General features: G+C 42.9%; 1 protein-coding gene across 2 annotated transcripts in view; it reads left to right on the top strand.

Annotated features, from left to right (window-relative positions):
- The window catches only part of CLINT1 (clathrin interactor 1), a 32,491-nt gene extending 28,084 nt beyond the window's left edge, over positions 1 to 4,407 (top strand). Inside the window, exons 8-12 of one of the 2 annotated variants that reach the window (XM_078593073.1) lie at positions 645 to 732; positions 1,350 to 1,424; positions 2,512 to 2,816; positions 3,080 to 3,266; positions 3,931 to 4,407. In XM_078593073.1, coding sequence (XP_078449199.1) covers positions 645 to 732; positions 1,350 to 1,424; positions 2,512 to 2,816; positions 3,080 to 3,266; positions 3,931 to 4,283 — 1,008 coding nt within the window. In that variant the 3' untranslated portion in view covers positions 4,284 to 4,407. Of the gene's footprint in view, positions 1 to 644; positions 805 to 1,349; positions 1,425 to 2,511; positions 2,817 to 3,079; positions 3,267 to 3,930 lie in introns of both variants that reach the window. The other variant, XM_078593072.1, reaches the window with a different exon arrangement.
- The last annotated feature ends 15,940 nt before the right edge of the window (positions 4,408 to 20,347 follow it).

Raw genomic sequence — 20,347 nt, 5'->3', positions numbered from 1 at the left:
TACCGAGCCTTTGCAACAGAGACCTCTGGGATTGATGGCAGATATGTCTGTTTAGGTCAAAGGATTTATTTACTTAAGTTGTATTTATACAGTCCGTAAAGAAGAAAAAAAAAACACAATATAGTTACTCTGCTAGTTTATATTCAGAATTTAATGAAAGCAGATTATCTTTTTTTTATTCTTTTTGTTACTTTTTAGCCTTCTTATTTATTCATATTTTTATTAATAAGGCCAGCTAGTGCAGTGGTTCTGCAATTCCAAGTGTGGTGAATGGTGCGGAGACGCTCATCCAGCTGTTGACTGACACAGCAGCTGTACAAGTACGAAGCAGTTAGAGCTGCGCTGTGTGCTATTAGAATTCTGCAAGCTCGAATACTAGTTGGGGTTCAATTCAATCCCTAATTTCTCCCAGATCTGATAAAAATGGACTTACCCCCACCTGAAAACTGTGTATATTCCACAACCGGCTTAGCTCGAAGCAGGATGCGCATCAACCCACCACTTCTTGCTTGATTGAGAAATGCCACTTTGACTCTTTTTGACCTTGGCTGAAATTATGAGTGGTGCTCATAATTTTTCTTTTTTGGAATGTTATGTTGGTTGCTGAATAATTGATGATGGTGGTGGTGGTGGATGTTTTGCAGGCTACTCCCACTCCACTGGCAGCCGTGGCTGCTGCGTCTGCTCCCGCCGTCGCCACCACCACCATCGCCACTACCTCCAAGTCCACGGGTGACATTGCCGACCTGCTCTTTGACCCAGGCTTCTCGGGCACCGCTCCGACCCACTCTGCGTCTGGCACAGGTCACTTCGCCAGCCTTGCGCTAAGCCCTGCAGTGTGGGCAGGAATGGGCTGAGTGTTTCTGCCACCTTCCCCCCCCCTCCCCCACTTCCATACTTCATGTGTGGCCAATAAACATGACGTGCGTTGCATGGAAAACTATCCATCAACGCGTTGGACACACCTGACGTGCGCATGCTGCGAAACAGAGCTACTCGTATTTCTCTACTTTTCCAAGTAAAAATGTAACTGTTAAATATTAGATAAATCAAGATCATGACAAACAGCCAGCAGTTAAGTCGTAAAGAGGCAATGTGTTTCGATGGTGGGTGCCGTCAGCTATCGTGTGACCCAATTTGAAAGAGCAGTGACATAACAATTTTGGGTGAGCAGAGTCCTCCAAGCCCTGCTAGGCATCTACCCCTTGTTTTTACCATTGAGTGTGTGTGGCCATGAACCCTAAGTGTGTGGCCAACCAATATCTAAATGATTTCGATTTTTGTAGTTGAACATGTTGCACTATTTACTTTGCATTACAATGCTCACATGCTGTTTGTGCCCTTGGCAGACCTCTTTGCAGACTTTACTGCATTCCAAGAAGCTGGACCCCCAACCATGGCTCCCAGCTTCCCCCAATCACAAGGTTTGCCTTACACATTTCACCCTGTTACTGCACATTGGCATCATAAGTGCCTCATTATTCAAGGTTAAGCATCGGAGAGGTTAACATTTGAATATTGAAAGGAAAAAAACAAGAGACACTTGACAATCTTAATTTGCTTGTGTTTTAATCTTTTTCTCACAAATTTTTAAGTAAAATAATTTAAGACCTTCTTTATGCAGTGCTTAAAAGCATTAAACCTGGCTTTAAGAAACCTTAATTTTGGCACGTTTCTCATTTTTGATCAGGGCTAGTGACAGATTTTTGATGTAACCTTTAGCCTGTGATCCCTGTACACATTGCTTCACACCGTTTCACACCGTTTCACACCATTTCCTGTAGGGGGAGAAGGTTGGGGGGGGGGTTAAAAACCTCTCTCACATTGTGTCTCTACTCTTGGTGGCAAGGATGGGGGGGGGGCACTGTGGGTCATATGCCCTTAGTGTTGCGTTTGGTTAAGGGCCGAAGTATTTCCGTACACTGTTCTGAAATTGCTGAGCCATTGCTTGAATTGATGGTAGACAAATATTTGCATTTTAAGCCAATGTTATGCTTAAGGGATTTTGCACGCATTGTTGGACAAAGTTGTCCTTATCGTACGGAAGTTGGGATAGGATTAGCTGTTTAGAAAAACTCATGCGATTTACACTCGTGTGCAGATTCTGTGTAACGATGCTTTATCTGTGTGTGTTGTAAATCTCCATAAAAGGGGAGGTGGGCCTTGTGGTTTTGTGTATCGTATTCCCACTCACCATATTGATCAAAGTTTGAGTTAAGCTTCTGTCTGACCAAAACCTCCCTGAGGATGGTCCAGCCTAAAATGAGTGGGTCATTGTTGCAAGTGCTTAAGAAAGAATTATGGGGCAGAATGTAGAGTTAGCTTCTCGCCAGACTTCCCTAACCGATTTATGTCAAGCTAAGAAATGAACTCACCAGCAGTACCTGTCACCACATTTACTTTTAAATGCAGGGTCTATTGTGTTTTCATTTCACTTCACTCTAAATAACCTGTATTTGTTTGAACTGTATGTTTTGAAGCTATTACATTTTGATCTTTTTTTTGTTCCAGCGGCCATTGGCAGTGCCAACAGTGGCTTTGAGGGAGGATGGAATGCATTCGGCCAAGGTCCCAATGCTGCTGCTGCTGCCTTGAGTGGTGGAAGTGATGACCTATTAGGCAACGCCTCCATGCAGCATGTTGCGACGAATCATGGTGGCGCCGGCCTGGACCTTTTTGGAGAAATGCCTGGGCCGAGTATCCCATTGTCCGGCACAAATCCTAACCTTTTTTCTGGGCTCCAGCAGCCACAGCAAAATTTTGCCTTTCCGGGAGCAGTTGGAACTTTTGGCGTAAACCCTCAACAAGGCATGCAGGTGAGAGACAATGACCTGCTGACAGATTTGACAAAATTTTGCACGTCTATTACAGTTCGTCATCCGAATGCTGTGTTTGTAATGCTCACCGTAATTGTCATCAGCTCTGGTCTATCCACTGCTGGATGATAGCCTCCCCAAGCTGCTGCCATCTGTCAAGATCCTGTGAATAATAGACACTTTGTAAAGTCTTTACCCGTATTCTCACAAAATTACCGTGTACATTTCTGTGTCCGTCCATTTGTTGTGTGTTTTTGTCACAGTTTATGCAGCCCATGTCCGGAATGAAACCGATGGCAAACATGAACGCAGGAGGCCTGGACAACCGTGCCAAGAACTCGACATGGTCCGACAGTGGTGGAGTTAACATTAGCCTGGAGGGACTCAGCCCCTACGCACAGCCATCCAAAGCGCCTCAGCTCTCCATCAATGCCCTTATGCAGCAACAAGGTAGGTTCTTCTGCTATGGTTTGAGTTACAAGACCAATTGGATTGCACCACTTAAGCAGCAATGTCGGCTGTAAATAATTCATTCACCGTTTCAGCTGTTACTGCCAAAATGTATCTCCCAAACTCGTTTTTTTGACCTGTCACTGCTGTTATATCCAGCATTAAATAATTTTCCACATGATATGAGTGGTTTAGGGACCCATTGAACGCCTAAGTTTGGGAGTGCATTCACAGGAGAGAGCCCTCTTTGTATGGTTTTAGCTGTAAAAAAAAAAACTTATATTATTTATTATTTAAAATACATTTTTCATGCAACATATTTGAGTTATGAATGATTAACTTTTATAAATTTGATGTATTTAAGCAAATCTGCTAAGGTTGTATCAAGGCCAATCGTGCATGCAATCTTTTTTGTAGTAGAGTTATAAATATTATACAGTTGTACTTTTTGATGTATCCATTTCCCATACGTACGTTGTTAAGCGTCTATATATGTTCACATGTATGTGTTCTCGACTGTAACCAGCTTAACATATCTTGGGATAACGTTCTCATAACGTTTGTGAAAGTCTAAATTGAAACTCGTATTGTAGTGGACGAAGAAGAAAAATCCACCAATTATTTTTATTTTATTTTTATGTTTTATGCATGTACATGTACACAGCCATGCAGCAGCCGCCGATGAATTCACTGAACCAGGGCTTTGGGAACATGTCGCTGGGTGGGACCCCAGCTCCCGCCGCCCCTAAGCCACAGGGCATGCAGTTTCCCGGGGCGCCCGGGCCCTCTCCGTGGATGCAGCCGGCTGCTGGCATGATGTCTCCACCGCACTTGCAGCAACAGCAGCACTTCGGGGTGCCTGCTCCAGTAATGCAGCAGCAGCAGCCTCCACCGCAAGGCATGGTGGGAATGAACATGAGCGCCGCCCCCATGATGCGCGCCGGGATGCCGGGCGGGGCTCCGGGCTCCATGCCAAAGACGGACGCCTTCTCTGGTTTTGCCAATTTCAGCAAATAAAGACTATACAAGATTAGTTGTTGGTGGGATCAGGGGGGTAACAAAAGTTATTTGGGTAAAGAGGTGCAAATATGGTTGTTTTGTGTATAAACTTTTTATTAATAAATGAAATACGTTGGCAGTACATGGGTTTTATGCAATTGTTTCATGCTTCCTCACTAACCATTTAAACCTACGCTCATCAAGTAAAATAATGAATATGAGATGCGCATATACGAAGTGCTTACTCAGGCTACTGCTCTTGGCAAGTCCCACCGCCCACTCGTACGAACACACGTTAAGATTGACATAAAAATTGCATGCATTTCCATATTTAGATAAATTTTAGGGATATTTTGTAAATCACTACCCTTCCAAGTATCATCCATTGTACAGATTTTACATTCAAGTGATCATCATTTGCCGTGGATTTCAATCTTTAGTTTGTTATTTGCAATCTTGCACAACTTATTTTGATGCATAGCATTTTACTTGATTGGTCTATTTGCTTAAAGTGATTTTCTTATTTAAATGTTTGTCATTGGCTGCAGCGTTTGAAGGCTCTTTGCGGTTATAAAAGTGTGTTTTTTTGTGATGGGGGGGAAAAAATATTGATAATGGAAGTCGTCTCAATGGACAACTGAGGAGGAAGGCACTGGCATGCTTTAACATCGGTGTCATTGTACGTTTGCTCTCATATACAGTCGTAGCAAAATATCAGACTGGGTAATACTACAGAGCTTATTTTTCTGCATTTTTAGAATAACAGTATACTCAAATTTTTTTTTGTAAAAAAATCAGTTGCGGCTCCATTAAGTGCTTTTTTCAGATTTTTACCGGCCTTATTCATGGGGTAGAGGTTGCTAAATTTCGTGTGGATAAATGGGAAATAAATAATTTACTCATGTTTTGTTGTTTGTTTAGTGATTTCAATAATATCCAAATCAGTGCTTTGAATGTAGGTCAGACCGTTTTAGTAATGGTTTAGGTACATGTTTGGCTTGGTTGATGGATGCGCTATAAATTATACAGGGTGTTTCAAAACATGGACCCGATTTGAAATCGCTCTATCTCTGAAATTGGGTCCATCTTTTTGAAACACCCTGTATATAAGAAACCTCATAATACTCTAACAAATTTAAATAACGTGGGATTGGATTACCGATTATAGTTTATTCGCTCCCATTGACTAATACATGTATAGTACATGTCTGCAATGTATTTGCGTGCATATATGTACACAGGCTTGCGTGTGTGTAATTGAAAGTATACACATGTATGCTGACACATACACACAAACGTATATACACACGTGTGCAGTGTACATATATATACATGCTTTAAATATATTTCATCCGAACTGTGCAGGCAGAGAGTCAATATTTGACGGGCAGACCTAATGAAATCCTCATCTTCATAAAGGTCTGTCGGCTAAAGTTTTAACATTCTTGCTCGGTTCAGATTTGTTTCCTTCATTCTGAAGAGTCGTCGTTGCTAGAGCTGCAATATTATCTTCAGTACATATATGCGTGTCTCCCAATTGTGTGTATGTACTGCTTAATTTACTTTGAAATTGAATATATCCAAAACCGTTTCCGCAGGGCTATAAATGGACAAGCCAACGTTTCATCCAAGCGGCCAGTGTAAAGTTTGTGTTCATGTGCAACTGTAATTTTACTCTAGCATTGAATTACTGCGGCGGTATAGAAATGTCAGTTTAAACTTTGCTGGCGTTTGGAGTCAACAGCAGATCATTTTGCAGCATCCTTTCCAAATACAATAATATGACGTTCAAAAGCCTCATGTGCAAAATGTTTTGTTCTTCGTGGCCTCATCTCTATAATCTTAAAGTAGAATTCAAGTCACTAAGTAAAATGTATGGTTATTTAGTTGCAAGTACAGGGGAACACAATGGCCTTTGTTAACACCTACGTAGCATTGCCCAGGGATTTAACTTGAACAATTGCCCACCGGTCAACCGTTACTGTGTGTTTGGTTTTGTCACTCGTCTAATGGCTTGCCGACACAGCCTGTTTTATTTTTCACCCGCATGATTTTACGAATGCATACGATATACATGACGGTTTTGGGCCAAAAGTAATTAATCTTATGAATGTTCATGTGAGTTGCTATCTTTTTTTTCAGAAGTCAGTCACTTTCCAATACAAAGTGAATCATTTAAGGTATAGGTCACCCATACCTAAAACATCCCAAATCATGTTAATTCTTGACGAAAGTTGGATACACCTATTGGCATATAATCCGCGATGTGTACACCGCCAATTGACCTTTAGGCTTTGGTAATGGTATCAAACGTCACACGTTGAAATGGTCGATAAACTAGCGAACATTAACAATTACTGTTCTTGGTGCCCTGCTTTAGCATGCAGTCACGGAATAGGGCAAGTGTAATTTGCTGGTGTAGTGTTTGTCAATACAGGAGCGCAGTGTAGTACTATTCGACAATTACAGATGCTGAGCAGCTTCTGTGCAAATGCTTTTCATGAGAAATGTTACGCATAGTACGCCATACACTTGATTTATTTGTTAAGTAATAATTTTGAAGCATTTGATTAACGTACCTGTATACTGTAATCATTTAAGAAAAATGTAAAGTATTTCGTGAACAATCTAACTTTGACATGTTATGTCCCTTCATCTGTAAAAACAAATTGATACGCTTTAAACATAACATTGGCATTCCTCATCGTAGTTTAATCGCTCAAACTAAAATACACTAAGGGATGCAAAATGGTAACATTGGCTGTAATACATATTTTTTTTTCAATTTAAGCTACTTTACATTCTGATCATGATAGAATATTGAACTCTTCAAAATATTTTCCAATTGAAAATTCATGGATAATGTAACTGACTTATGGAGGAAATCCCTTACGCTTTGACATTCTGAGCTTCGAGGCTTCTAGGCACGATGCTGTCATCCTGGAAGGGAAAGGGAGTGTGCTACCTTTTCCTTGGGAGTGAAAGTCATTCTGTGCCCAGATACCGATCAGGACCTTTTGTCTTCGAGTCTAATGTTCAAATATTGTCCTTTGCATTGACGATGCACTGAAGTAATCATTTCCAGCCTCATTGTGAATGGCAATGTGTTCAATTATTTATTAAGTAGGCAAAAAAACAAGCAGTAGTATCAATTATAGTTAACTACTTAGATATTAATTTTAATAAAAAATGCCAGTGACCTTAAGAGTTGTTGTCATGCATAAGCTGATGTGTATTGCTCCCATGTATGAGGATTAAATGTGTACACAGCTTTCTCTGACATGTGCTGTGTACGCATTGTATATTCGTGATATGCAGTTATGAACAGCTCTTTTAAAGATTTTTGGTCTTTCATTGTCAATTGGTTTTACTGGAGTACTGCAGTTTAGTCTTGTAATTTGCAACATTGTATGGGAAGCTTATTCTGTTCTCTAGACTTATATGTTATTTCAGTTGTAGAGTAACGTTTAATACTTTGAGGCTGGAAATGGCAAATATAATCCATTAACAATTTTGAAATAATGTAACTTTAATCAGAGATTTAAGTTGGTACGTGTATATATTTACAGTCAGGGTTTCAGGGTTCAGCAATGGATACTTCATTCTGTAACTTGATGCCTTAAACTGTTAAAGTGAGGGTGAATATCTCCTGGTATGTGTTTTGTTTGGATTTTCTTGAATTAATCGCTGATTACACATTTTGAGAGTTTTAATAAAAAAGATTTTAATAAAATGTGTGCAAAACATTTCTCATTTTGGTGATAAATCCCTAACTTCATTTAAATACTCTCCTCATGTACAACAATTTCAATAAACGAAATAATGTTTTCCTTGTTTTTAAATTTAATTTTGCCACTTAACATTTGCCTCGAAAAAACATTTTTTGCCTCCTTCAAATTGACACTGATTGACCCAGGAGAAATACTCTACTTTGGTATTCCAAAAAAACCAAATGGGCAACTTCCTGCCATGATGTGGGTCGCTGGCAAGACTTGGCATTATACCACGGCAAGCAAGGGGATAAGGGTTTGACCGCAGTGCTGAACGCGTAGGCTTGACCTCTGCAATTAACGCGATCGGCTAAAGTAAGCAGAGCCCTTCCCCACTGAATTTCCCGCAAGGCTTTGCCAAAAGCCCCAGTAATTTGATAGAACGTAGTGCGGAGTAAGGAGGGTTGGTATTCATTAACATGTGAACGTAAGAATGTTTTACACGGCCTTTTGAGAAGTGTGGTCGCTCTTATTGATTACATGTAAACTAAACTGAATTGGTGTCCTTGGCGTTTTTAGCCAGTGTGGTTGATGCCAATACTCGAGGCTGTGTACATTGCTCATGTTAATACTCGTCGCCTTTTTTGTGGAAATATACGGGAACATTTGCTTGTTCGCAGCGTTTAAAAAAAAAAGACGAAGGAGCAAGAGTATAAAAGATGTATGAAAACTAAAATATCCAAAAGTTAACAAATGGGAGGCGAAAGATAGCTTTTGGGTCAATGAAAGCAACGGCGGGGCATTGACAGGGGAATTGAAATAAATTGGTGAAATGGTTCAAAACAGACGGGACATAAGGCGAACAGGACGCGGAAGAAAGACAAGTGCAATGAAGCAAGTCGACGTCAAATGAAATTTACCATGAAATGTGACGCAGCGAGGATGGAGAGAGCTCGCGTGGCCCTGTCGGCCCACATCCAACGAGCTTAATTATATACAGATGGTCGGACACTTTTTTTTCATCTCCGCTTTTTCCGTAATGGGATGATACTATCACAAGCAAGTTGTTTGTGCCCAGTTATTCATTGCTTGCCTGCCAATGCAATGCTGTTCTGCACATTGTGTGTGTGTGTTAAACACCGAAGCAGAGCGTGTACCTTTCAATCGCTTTCTCGAGTTTTTTTTTTGTTTTACATTTCTTGCTACCTTTCGGCAACGCCACGCACAGCGTTGCATGAAAGTGCCATTTCTGGCATGTTCTAGAAACATGCAGATTGAATTATAGCTTTTTTTTCCTCCCTTTAAAATGCTTTCATATGCTGGTAATCGTTTGTATTGTGGATTTCAGTGCAGGTGCGTCTCATCAAAGTTCAAGCAAAGAGCCAAGACAATTCTGTGTAACACTTTTGAAATCATATCTCATCACTTTTGCTCAGCTGTTACTGCTTAAAGCCACTTCTTTTTTGTTAACTTTCAGAGAAAGATAGCTTAGACTTCCTCTTATCCCCCCCCCACACCTTTTGTCAGTACGGAATGACGGCATTACATACAAGTTTAAAGGTGCAAAGGTATCTCGTTCTATGCCCCTATCGACATCTTTTCCTTTTGGACAACTATCTCGTCCAGTCGCGAACGGGCCAAATTGTCGTTCAGTGATGGGGGGGGGGGGTCTCAAACCCAGACCCTGTGCCTCCCAGGTTTCCCCACGACTCTGGGATATCATATCTGCTTCCTCCAGCCGCTCAAATGATGCCAAAAAGGCGCACTGATAAACGGCTTTGTCACGAATAACGCGACAGTGATGTACGAGGCTGAGCCACGGCGAGTGAACGGAGGCGGGGGGCCCGGTCCTCTGCTATTTTTTTTCGTGAAGGAGCTTTTGTGGAGAATTCGTGTAACTGTAAAAAAAGCACGTGGCCATCGGCACCTGGGAGCTTGTGAAAACGGAAGTGTTTATTTTCACCCGGTGCTTTATGGGATTTTTTTTAATGTTTGCAAGAAATTCAGATTTTTTTAAGTGGCTCGTGATGCTATTGTGATACAAACAGAAGTGGAAAATGTAGTTGTATTAGCTTGTTTTTTCACATCATAAAATATATATTTATTAAACGTAATCAAATGACTTATTACGTTTTGAAAATCACTGTAATGAGGTCAATTGCCGTGAACATTAAGCTACATTTGGAATAATGTGGATTAATCACAGTGAAGAATGGGGAAAATAAATGTTTTAACTTGTGAGGTTCCTTATTTTCTATTTTTTCAGTCATCTTTCACACATTTCCTGCGAGTTTCTCCCTAGAAAACATGCGCTTTCCTGCATTTGGGCCTTTTTTGTAATATTAGAACCGGCATGCTGTAACTTAATCCACCAATATTTCAGCAGGGCTCTGTATGAAATCATCCCATTGCCTTTGACACGGTGATTTATAATAACCCATTTGTGCGCGCCGCCGATGAGTGACATTTCGTTATTTGATTGGACTCTCTGCAATCACATTTTTTGTTGCAGCGTTTGAAAATGAAGTGAAGGCCCATTCTTTTTTCCTCCCTTTTTCTGTTCTCCCCCCCCACACTCTCGTTCTCCCCCACCTCCCTTCCTCTATCCTCTTTCTTTAACAGAGGCACGAACGGGCCCCCACGGAATCCGCTGTACGAGCCATAAATCACCTTCAGCTGCAGCCGGGGAATAAAGGTATGGGGGAAGCGAACTCTAACCCTGCCCCTTGGCTTCCTGTCAGCTGACCTTGCCTGAGTCCAGCCATCAATCACGAACAAGGGGTGGGACCTTGTCACACTACCCCTGCCACCCACCAACCACACCACTACGGCCGCCGCCGCTGTGTGGAAGGGAGGGCTTCACTTCTGATGAAAGCGCCTGCATGGCAATTTACAGTATCCGCATTAAACAGGACCAACAAAAAAAAACTCCGCCCAGCAGCCTGCACCATACACAGCCAAATCGATCCGCTCTCGTGACTGCCAAGACTCTGCCCATTCGCTGCCCATTGTCGGTCTCTCGGTGAGGCTCGGATGAGTTATTGGCAGATGTGACAAAATTAAAACTACCACCCACCCAGCAAAAATTAGCGTCAACCCACTTCTCACCCGCCTCCAACTCGTACATTCGCCCCACAGTCACCGCGCTAGCCACGTTTATGCAATGCACATGTTTGATCTCGAGACATTTTAGTTCGCCTTACTGATGACATGTTTTTTGTCGCACTTTTCATCATAGCTCTCGCCCTTTTTTTGAATCCGCTGCCGGATGAGGTCCTTCCCACAACCGCGTGACTCGTGAGGGCTATTTGACCACACGTGACCACAACGGTCAGTGTGGGTTGGTGAAGGCGGGGTACATATAAGTGGGAACACAGAAGTACCGTACAACAGTGGCTTTGGCTGCATTGTCCTTTGCTGCACACCGTATAGAGTAATACTTGACCCATGTAGCATAATATAGTTGTTTAAAATGTGTGTTTTTTTTATTTAAATTGCGTATGTGTTATTTTTATTATTTCTTTGTGGTGGAGTGACAGTGGTGAAGCCGGCATTTTATTTAAATTGTACATAACAAAATGGGACAAATGCTAATTGTACCTGTGCTGTTCTTCAGTAATACACTCTGCCTAGACCGACGCGTACATGGTCGAGAGGTGGAGCGATTGAAAATGCAACATTTATAATCACATTCCTGTTAACGAGCCTCGGAATATAAGAACTATGAATTCATGATGTTCATAGCATCCAAAAGTTGTTTACTTTCTATCCGAGACCAAGGCAATAGTAAGGGCTATTGGCATGCCGTGCTATTATGGGGTTGTGCTTTGCAAGTATTTTCTTGAAGCTAGTTTCGTTTAAAAAATATATATTTGGTGTGTCTTGTGATGGTTTGGTGAACATTGCAACACAATGTTCCACAGTTTACTTTGCCAATTGAAATCAACCTGAGAGCATTGTTAATTTTAATAGTAACGGGATCCTCAAGAAACCACAAACTAGTATGGATAATAAAAAAAACATGTTTGTGTGTTAGTTTTGGAATGGGAAAACAACATCCTCTTTTGCTGCCAAGTAATATGCAGGCAATATTATACCATCTTAATAATTGTGGTTATAAATTGTTATTGTTGCATCAGCAAGTTTAGCTGATATAATAAGACAATGCTAAAATAAATATATTAAACAACTGGTTACCGTATGGTCAAGTGACTTTTCTTTGCAAGGCAGGGATTTGAAAAATTCCTTCCAAATGTAACACAAGCAAGTTTTTTCTTTCTTTAACTTGTTTAGCTTGGAGCTAAAATACAAACTGTCGAAGTGAAATCATTGTGTTGTTGACGTGGTGATTACTGTAAAGAATAAAAATTCTAAAATGATGAATGTGTTGCAAACATGACTACTTTATGAACATGCAATGCTGGAAGTCTCCGAAAAAGCTTGACATGCTTTTAATTACTTATTGATTTCGCGCAATGAAAAACATCCGATGTATATCGTACAATGGCCATATTTGCCTACCAGCCGACTCCATTAACAATACATGAACAGAGCAGTTTATGTAAAATACTGCTCTGCGCTCACTCTTCATTTCCCTACGTATCCTCCAAGAGTATGCGTTCGTGTGCGTGCGTGTGTGTGGCTGGCCCTTCACTTTGCTACAGCCCTGAATTTCCCACCCGGTTACATTTGCATGATACCTCAAGGTAATGTATAAGGCTCTGCTTAATGGGTTGGTTAGGTCACCTTTTTTTTCTCAGCTTTCAAAGGGTGATGGAATGGTGGCAGCGTGGGTGGGATGAGAGATGTTGGCCGCGGACAGGGGGAGACGCAAAATGAGAACGTCAGAAGCAGGAGTGGTAGCGCAAGTTGCTTGGCATGGATCGCAGTGGCCTTCACACGCAATATTTTCGCTGTGTCTCTTGCCCGCTGCCTGTACCTCGCTGTCCTTGTGCTGATTGCGGCCGCACAGCAGGAGCCAGGACAGCCTTGGGAACAGGAGGCAGAGGAAGCACCTGCAGATAGCCGCAGCCTGCAAAAAGAAACGCACCAACTTTCTTCGGAGAAAGAGAAATAATGTCTCGTTAAAGACTCAACTGGCTTAAAATACACCGCTGCTATTCTTCCTTCATGCTCGGGGCACGTGAACGAAGTTACTTTAAAATAAAAACTAGCTGTGTATGGGTGGTTTGCCCTGCTGAAAGCCTCGGAATTGAAACCAGGTAGGGCGTTGAGCCAGCATCACTGAGATCCTGGGTTTGAAACCTGGCAGTGATTAAACCAGACTCTCAGGATAGTGCATCGATGGTGTCAGCCCGGTCGCGATTGACTGCACAAAACACCATGTTAAAAGTGGCTGTACAAATTAAAATAGCAATATGACTGTCATGCGACAAAAAAAAATATCCACAGTGGCAAAGCAGGTGGGAAAGTGCTGCCCTCCGCTGTGTCGAGCAGGGGTCACTGAAAAGAGTGATCTCGGATGCAGCTCTGTGATAACCACTTCCACGGGCCGTTCTCAAACACGAAGGGTTGCACTACTGTGCGAGAGATCCGAATGTATGGTTCGTCTCGTGACATACCACCGAGGGGACGATCGGGATAAAAAATGAGGGGGGGGGTTGGAGGAGGGGGGGGGAATAAAATATATATATATAAATCATCAGAGAGAACATTCGACTCACTCAGTGGGCGATTGCATTCATGGGGCATGCTGCGCGAGTGTAGGAAGTTGTGCATTTGCATGCGTGACCTTCCACTATAATGGATGATATTGGTCGCGAAATCCTCCGAGTTAAAACGCCTGACCTTGTTGTGATGTTACCCAACGCTCAATTGCTTATCAATTTACTCTGTTTCTGGCGTTGTCTTGTCCTGAAACTCAACCTGAGGTTTGGGTGTTAGGACTGGCTTTTGTTTTATTGTAACTGAGGTCACAAGGCAAAATGCAATTTATCTAAACAACGCTGGAAGGGCCATTGGAAATATGAATTGCGGTTTCAATTTCACTTTTGACACACTTTTTCATTGTTTAAGCGATATTGCGTACATCCGTCTGATACGTGAAAAATACTGAAGCGCTGTTTTGCTGGTGACATAACCGGAAAGGAATGGTTGGAGAAGTTATCGTTATTTTCTTTGCTTTTGTTTTGCAACAGCGAGCTAAGTTATTTCTCTCATTCAATTTCTAAGGAAACTAGCGCAAAAAAAGAAAAAAAGCCCTCTTCCCATGCCCGGAAAGGCTGATGCGTTGAAAGAAAGCCTGCAAGACATCATGCATTTCAGCTTCTTAGCTCAGACTCTTGGGTCAAAACCATTACATGCAGAATAAAATTAATAATCATTGCAACGCACCGCACTCAGGGAAGGATGTGATTAATTACACATAGCACAAAACAAGGAGGCCAGCTTTCTCTGATAATTGAACAGCCAAAAAAGCAGGCCTCGGTGCCAAGTCATTAGTCTTTCCCAAGTTTTCGTGCCTCGCATATGGTGACACGACCCCTTTTCGCTGCAGCAGTGCGTTTGGGCAGGGCCAAACATATGGCGGTAAATGGCGCTAGTAGCTGGCAAATGGAGCGCCCACTAGGCCCCCTTCCGAGACGTGCTCCTCGCCAGCCGCCCCCCTTTTACAAGTCGACCAAATTGCGATTTAATGAGGAAGAGGGCCACTTGCCGTTCGAGCGCTCCGCGGCCCTGGCACACCCCTGCCCAGAGCACGCCTCCCATGGAGCCTTAACGTGCAGCAACGGCCGGTGCGACCGACCACTTTCACTTCGGTTTGTTTATATTTCCTTTCGTGGGTTATTTAATTGTTTCTTTAGGGGGGTGGTGGTGGGGGGGCATGGAGAGCAGTGGGGGTGGTGGTGGCGGCAGCCAACAGCTCATAACCTCACCCTGGCAAATAGTGGCCTACTGTGTTATGCTAAAAAGTTGGACGAAAGTTCGCCCTTTCGCTATAATCGTGGGTGCTTCTTTAGGCCTCTACATAGCAGCACGTGTTTTTCTTGTGTTCGCTACAAGCCAATGTGGCATCGTTTGTTTGTGCTGTTTTCGTAGAGTCGATATAAACTACGCTGCGTTTATGGGGTTTTCTGTCGTCATTGTAACGTCATTCAGTTATACTTGTAGGAACCTCCTGGTTACTCCAGCCCACATGGGATTATTGTGTCCGTCCGTCCGTCTTGCAGGGAGGGGCTGGGTGGGGAGGGGCTGGGTGGGGAGGGTGGGGCTGGGTGGGGAAGGGTGGGTGGGGAGGGGCTGGGTGGGGAGGGGTGGGTGGGGAAGGTTTGGGCTTGGTGGGGGTGGGAGGCGTGGGGCTGGGTGGGTAGGGGCTGGTCACCCCGTGGTGCCCTTATAAAACTCAACGTTTAACCTACTCACGCCGGCTTATGCCCGCCCTCACAGTCGGGCATATTTGCGGAATACACCACGCCGCCGTTGACCCTGGCCATTGACCGAGCAACCCAACGTTCCTACCAGCTCCCTCCGCAGGAATGTGTTATAATAACGTTCACTGTAAATGTTGTGGATTCACTCTTCAACACACAGGTGGGCTCAAGTAGTGAACTATTTGTCTTTTGTCAACGTGACACTTTTTTGCTGATTGGCCATGTCGGGTGGTGTAGGGTTACGACACGTATATAAATAATGCGATCTAACCCAAAAACGTTTATTATGGACTTGTGATGAAGTTTCTGGTGGGGGAACATGTGAAAGCAGACGCAATGTACAGGTTATCTGTGGAGTTCGGTGATCTGTGCTTGGCCCAGAAGCGTGCGTTGAGTGGCGCACAAGACTTTTATAATGGACACGAGCCAGTGAAACAAGTCATGAGGACGTTGATGCAGACGTTTGCTTGTCCTAAGTACCATTATATTCCTCCACCGTTAATCAATTACAACAATAATGGGGATAAAGTGTACAGGGCAATGTATTGAAGAATACAGTAAGTTTAATTCACTTTAACAAATAAAAAATCCAGAGCAGTGCAGGTTAACCTTGAAGCCTTTTTTCATATTTGTGTGTATACGTTATCAATGTTGATGGTTTATTTGAACTCAATATAAACATGAGAGCATACATTTACAGTACTCTAACAATGGTATACTACTTTTAATGTACGTGTGTATACTTATTTATTATTACTATTATTATTTACTCAGCATGACAGTGAATTTCCTTCTGGAAGACTATTGATCCATTTATCTTGTTTTTTTATTAAAATACTTCATTATTTTATCCATATTACTGTTGTGTCTTGTGTAACATATATATTTTTTTCTTTAGTGCGTTCAAGTTATGCCTTGATGACCACCAGCTTGCTGTCATACTACCCACCACTAATTCCTCTTATAACAGACTCAACTTACCACTGCTGCGGAAAACGTGAGCTTCAGCGTTAAAGACGAAAAAAAAGCTTTCGCTACCAAAAAACATAAAATCAGCTTAAATCAATTCAAACGCACATTCTTTTTTTACATCAGCACTTAGAAAAATCACTAAACCTTGTCAAACAAAACAAATAAATAAATACATTCAGAAACGCTTTTTTAACAAACAAGGTGGGGGGGGGGGGGAGACGGTGGTGGCGTGGCAGTATGGGGGAGGGGGGCACATTCGCGAGCTCACCCCAGAGGTCGCAACCGGGTACCCGATACCCGTACCCTACCCGATACCCGGCTACCCGTACCCGACCGGGTACGGGTACCCGTTTGCGCCCCTGGTGCGACCGGGTACGGGTAGGCCGTGAGTCACTGGAGAGTAACTGTTTGTCACTCATTTCCCAACGTCTTGTCTCTTCTCACAATTCAAGTTCCTAGAATCAACCCACCCGCGCCTGCAACATGGCTTCATCCCAGAGGTCGCAATCGGGTACCCGATACCTGTACCCTGGTGCGGCCGGGTATGGGTAAGGAATCAAAACCCGTTTGCGACCTCTAGCTTACCCGCATCATCAACACGTCCGCGCAACTCCCCTGCCCATACGCGGTGGACTATGGCGTGATGTGCCGTTTAATTCCGAGCCGTTAAAAGCCCGAGCCTTAATCGCGGAGTCCAGGCTCGTTTCGGTGTCTATTGAGCCGCGTAAGGCGGCGAGTTCAATGCCGCACTTGCCTGCTCCCTTGCTTTCTTATACTAATTTAAACTATTAAACTATATTTTATTTCATTTTACCGGATAAGGCCCACTGAGCTATACAGTTCTTTTTTTTTAATTCAGAAGCGACCGTGGAAATGTTTAGAAGCCAAATACCCCAAACGCTCGTTTGTTTCGAAATGTGGAGGGAAAAGCCGGAGGACCCGGAGAAAAATCCACGCGACCACGGGGAGAGCGTGCAAACTCCAAATATTTCGGTTTCAGGGTCGGGATTTAACCCACGAGCGCCCTCTATCTTCTCATGCGCAAGGTGATAGTTTCTGGAGCTTGCAGGCATTTTGAAATGCAGCACGAGACATTGTTTAAACCTCGATTTAAAGCTTTCGTGACTGCAGGGATTCATCTTCTTCTCGTCCTCAGGTGAAGAACAGGTCTGTCAGAAAGACAGCGTCAGACGCAGCGTCAGACGCTGTCTTTCTGACAGACCTGTTCTTCACCTGAGGACGGCTGCTTGCGTTGTGGCCGAAACGTCGTGAGAATAATTTTATTATGTTTTATTTTTATTATTTTATTATTTCCACTCTACGTGACTTTACCGAAAGAACCAAGAAGATTGTTTAAACCTCTTAATACCGAAGCTGCTATTTGTTTTTTTTTATTAAGATAGATTGCCAGTTTAAACTTACACTCTCATACGCAGCCTGTATTTAATCACCGGCAGCAGCCATGGTCTCTTTGCTGCTGATTGAAGGTCACGCAAAACCATAGCCATTTCTCACAGTTTCGTGATGCAACTGCCCTAGTTCCTGCGCACAACTGTAAGGCGCTGTGAGATCTCCGATTCCGCAAAAGTTGAACTTCTTATAAACTATTAATAAAACAACTTTTCAGCAAATGCTCGCAAGATTATTCTGCACCACTTGTTTGATGTCGCTTTTTTATGTAACACCTGCCAGTTGATGCAATTGTATTTTACATTGTATAAATTATCCGATGATCACAACCACATTGAATGCATTGGTTTGCATCACCAAAAGGTTATTCGTGGGAATGTACAGTACAATATTCAGGTGTATTGTATGAAGTATAAGCACAGTTAGTTGGTTTCACTTAATGGGTCTGTGACCAAATCACCTAGAATACGACCAAACTCGTCAGATCTAAATAACTAAGCAGGGTTTAACCTGAGTCGTGTTCTGATGGGTGACCACCATATATATAGCAGTATTCTAGGGTGCGAGCTACACTGTGCAGCATCGAGCAGTACAGTAAAATCAATTGCTGTATGGTACTTCTAGGCTGTCACATCTATGCTCCCCAACTGAGTATCAACATTGAAACATTGAAAAATGTTGATACTCCGACTGATGCTCCTGCTGTTGTGGAGTGACTCATGCAGCCAGCTCTGGCTGCAGAGTTTGGTAGTACATGTTGTTTACGTCGTTTATTGTGAAAATTCGGTCACAGTTCCTATGATCACTGTTTCATTGCTTTTATTGCTTTATTTTGGTGATTTTCGAAAAAAAATTGGTTTGGCCATGTTTGTTTGTTGTAGTACAGAGTTAGACTGATGGCCTTAATCTAAGTTGCCTTGTGGTTGTTGTTGTTTGACTTGCATCCTACTGGGATTTTTGCACAGCGTTGGTGTACGGTGCTTTTTCTGCAATATTTTGCTGTCTTTTTTTGGATTTTCTGTTTGCACTTAGTGACTTTAAGATGTTTTCTTGTTCATGTTTTTGTTTTCTGTTTGTTGCGGTTGCACCCGATTCAAGAGTCGAATGGCTCACAGGGCTATACCTAATCAATGAACTTGAAACTTGAACTTGAACAACTGCACCAACACAGCACTGACCAGCGTGCTAAAATATGGTTAAAAACCTCAGTGGCCATCATGGGATGAAGATACTTTCAACGGGCAGTGGATTCATGCAAAGACCTGTAAATTATTTTGATTATTATGCAATGAGTCCGCTCTTCACAATAGTTTGTAAATTGCCAAAATGTGTTCTCAAATGAAATAAGAGGATGACGCAGCCATTTCTGTTGACAAACTTAACGTGAGGTCTTGGTGTTGGCAAATGCTTCTGAGATCGCAGTAGAAATATATTAAATAATTTCCAGTGAATTCGCCGTGAGTTTACAACTCCCGATACCATCGGACCTGTCAATCGTGGGCCTCAGTTCCAGAGCGAATATATCCTCCCTAATCTGGGTGGTGGGGGGGGAACTCCTTGGATTGTCTGCAAAGGGATTTGAAATTCTTGCCATGTCAACGTCGGGAATGCACCCGCACATGAGGAATGTGGAGCCTTGGGATGGGTTGATGAAGCATGCTTTGTGTATCCACGAGTCCAACGTCACCACATAACCCAAGCCCTCCCCCCCCGTCCACCACCACCACTCCCCGCCTCCCCCCCCCCCACCTCTTCCACCCCCTGGCCCCATCGGGAATTATGAGAGGACATCGCAGAGCAACAATGGAGATTCCAACTGGAATTCCCAGTGCCGGTATTTACGATGCCATTGATCAGCTCCATTCACCCCTGAACATGGAAATTCATGTTCAGGGGTGAATGTTCAACAGCAAGTGCTTACTTCCGTAGTTGTCTGCCAGTAAATTCTATCGCGAGAGAAATTGTTACGTTTTTGCAAGTGAATCCCATGCTGCGTTGAGGCAGAGATCAATGTTGTGACACCAAGCCTAAAAGTTGAACCGTATAATCAACATGGCATATCTGGATTTTTAACGTTATTGCCGCAGTTTCCAATTTTGCGACATTTAAATAGCGATTTAAACTTCTTGACATTGGGGGATAACGTAACAATTGCATATTTATCTAAATAATGTCGTGATTCTACATTTCCAATCGCACTTACCTTGAATGACCCATAACGGACTTTGCTTTTAAACATGGAAACCCTCAAATTATGCTTGTTTGTATTTCGTATTTATTCATGTCATCTTCTGATATTTCTTAAACCAAGAAAAAATATGAAATCCACAACACAAGGCAGTCCCGTAGTAATACGGAAAGGGGAGTGGTGGCATAGTGGTCAATCCACTGTGCTAACCCGAACACCTGAGTTCGATTCCCGGCCACGGCTAACGTCATTGGCGAGTGACGTCTGAATCAGACCTGATGCCCTCTCGTCCTGCAGCCCGCACTGACTAGCGTTGTGAAGAATGGGCAAACGGAAAACGAGGAGTATGGCAAAACCGCGCAGCGTGGGGAGGTACTCATCCAGCAGTGGGTTTACAAAAGTGCTGAGCTT

Source organism: Lampetra planeri, chromosome 4, assembly GCF_965212315.1.
Source record: "Lampetra planeri chromosome 4, kcLamPlan1.2.h2, whole genome shotgun sequence".
Lineage (NCBI taxonomy): Eukaryota > Metazoa > Chordata > Hyperoartia > Petromyzontiformes > Petromyzontidae > Lampetra > Lampetra planeri.
The sequence above is the reverse complement of the archived record's forward strand: the minus strand, read 5'-3'. Positions and strand labels throughout refer to the sequence as shown.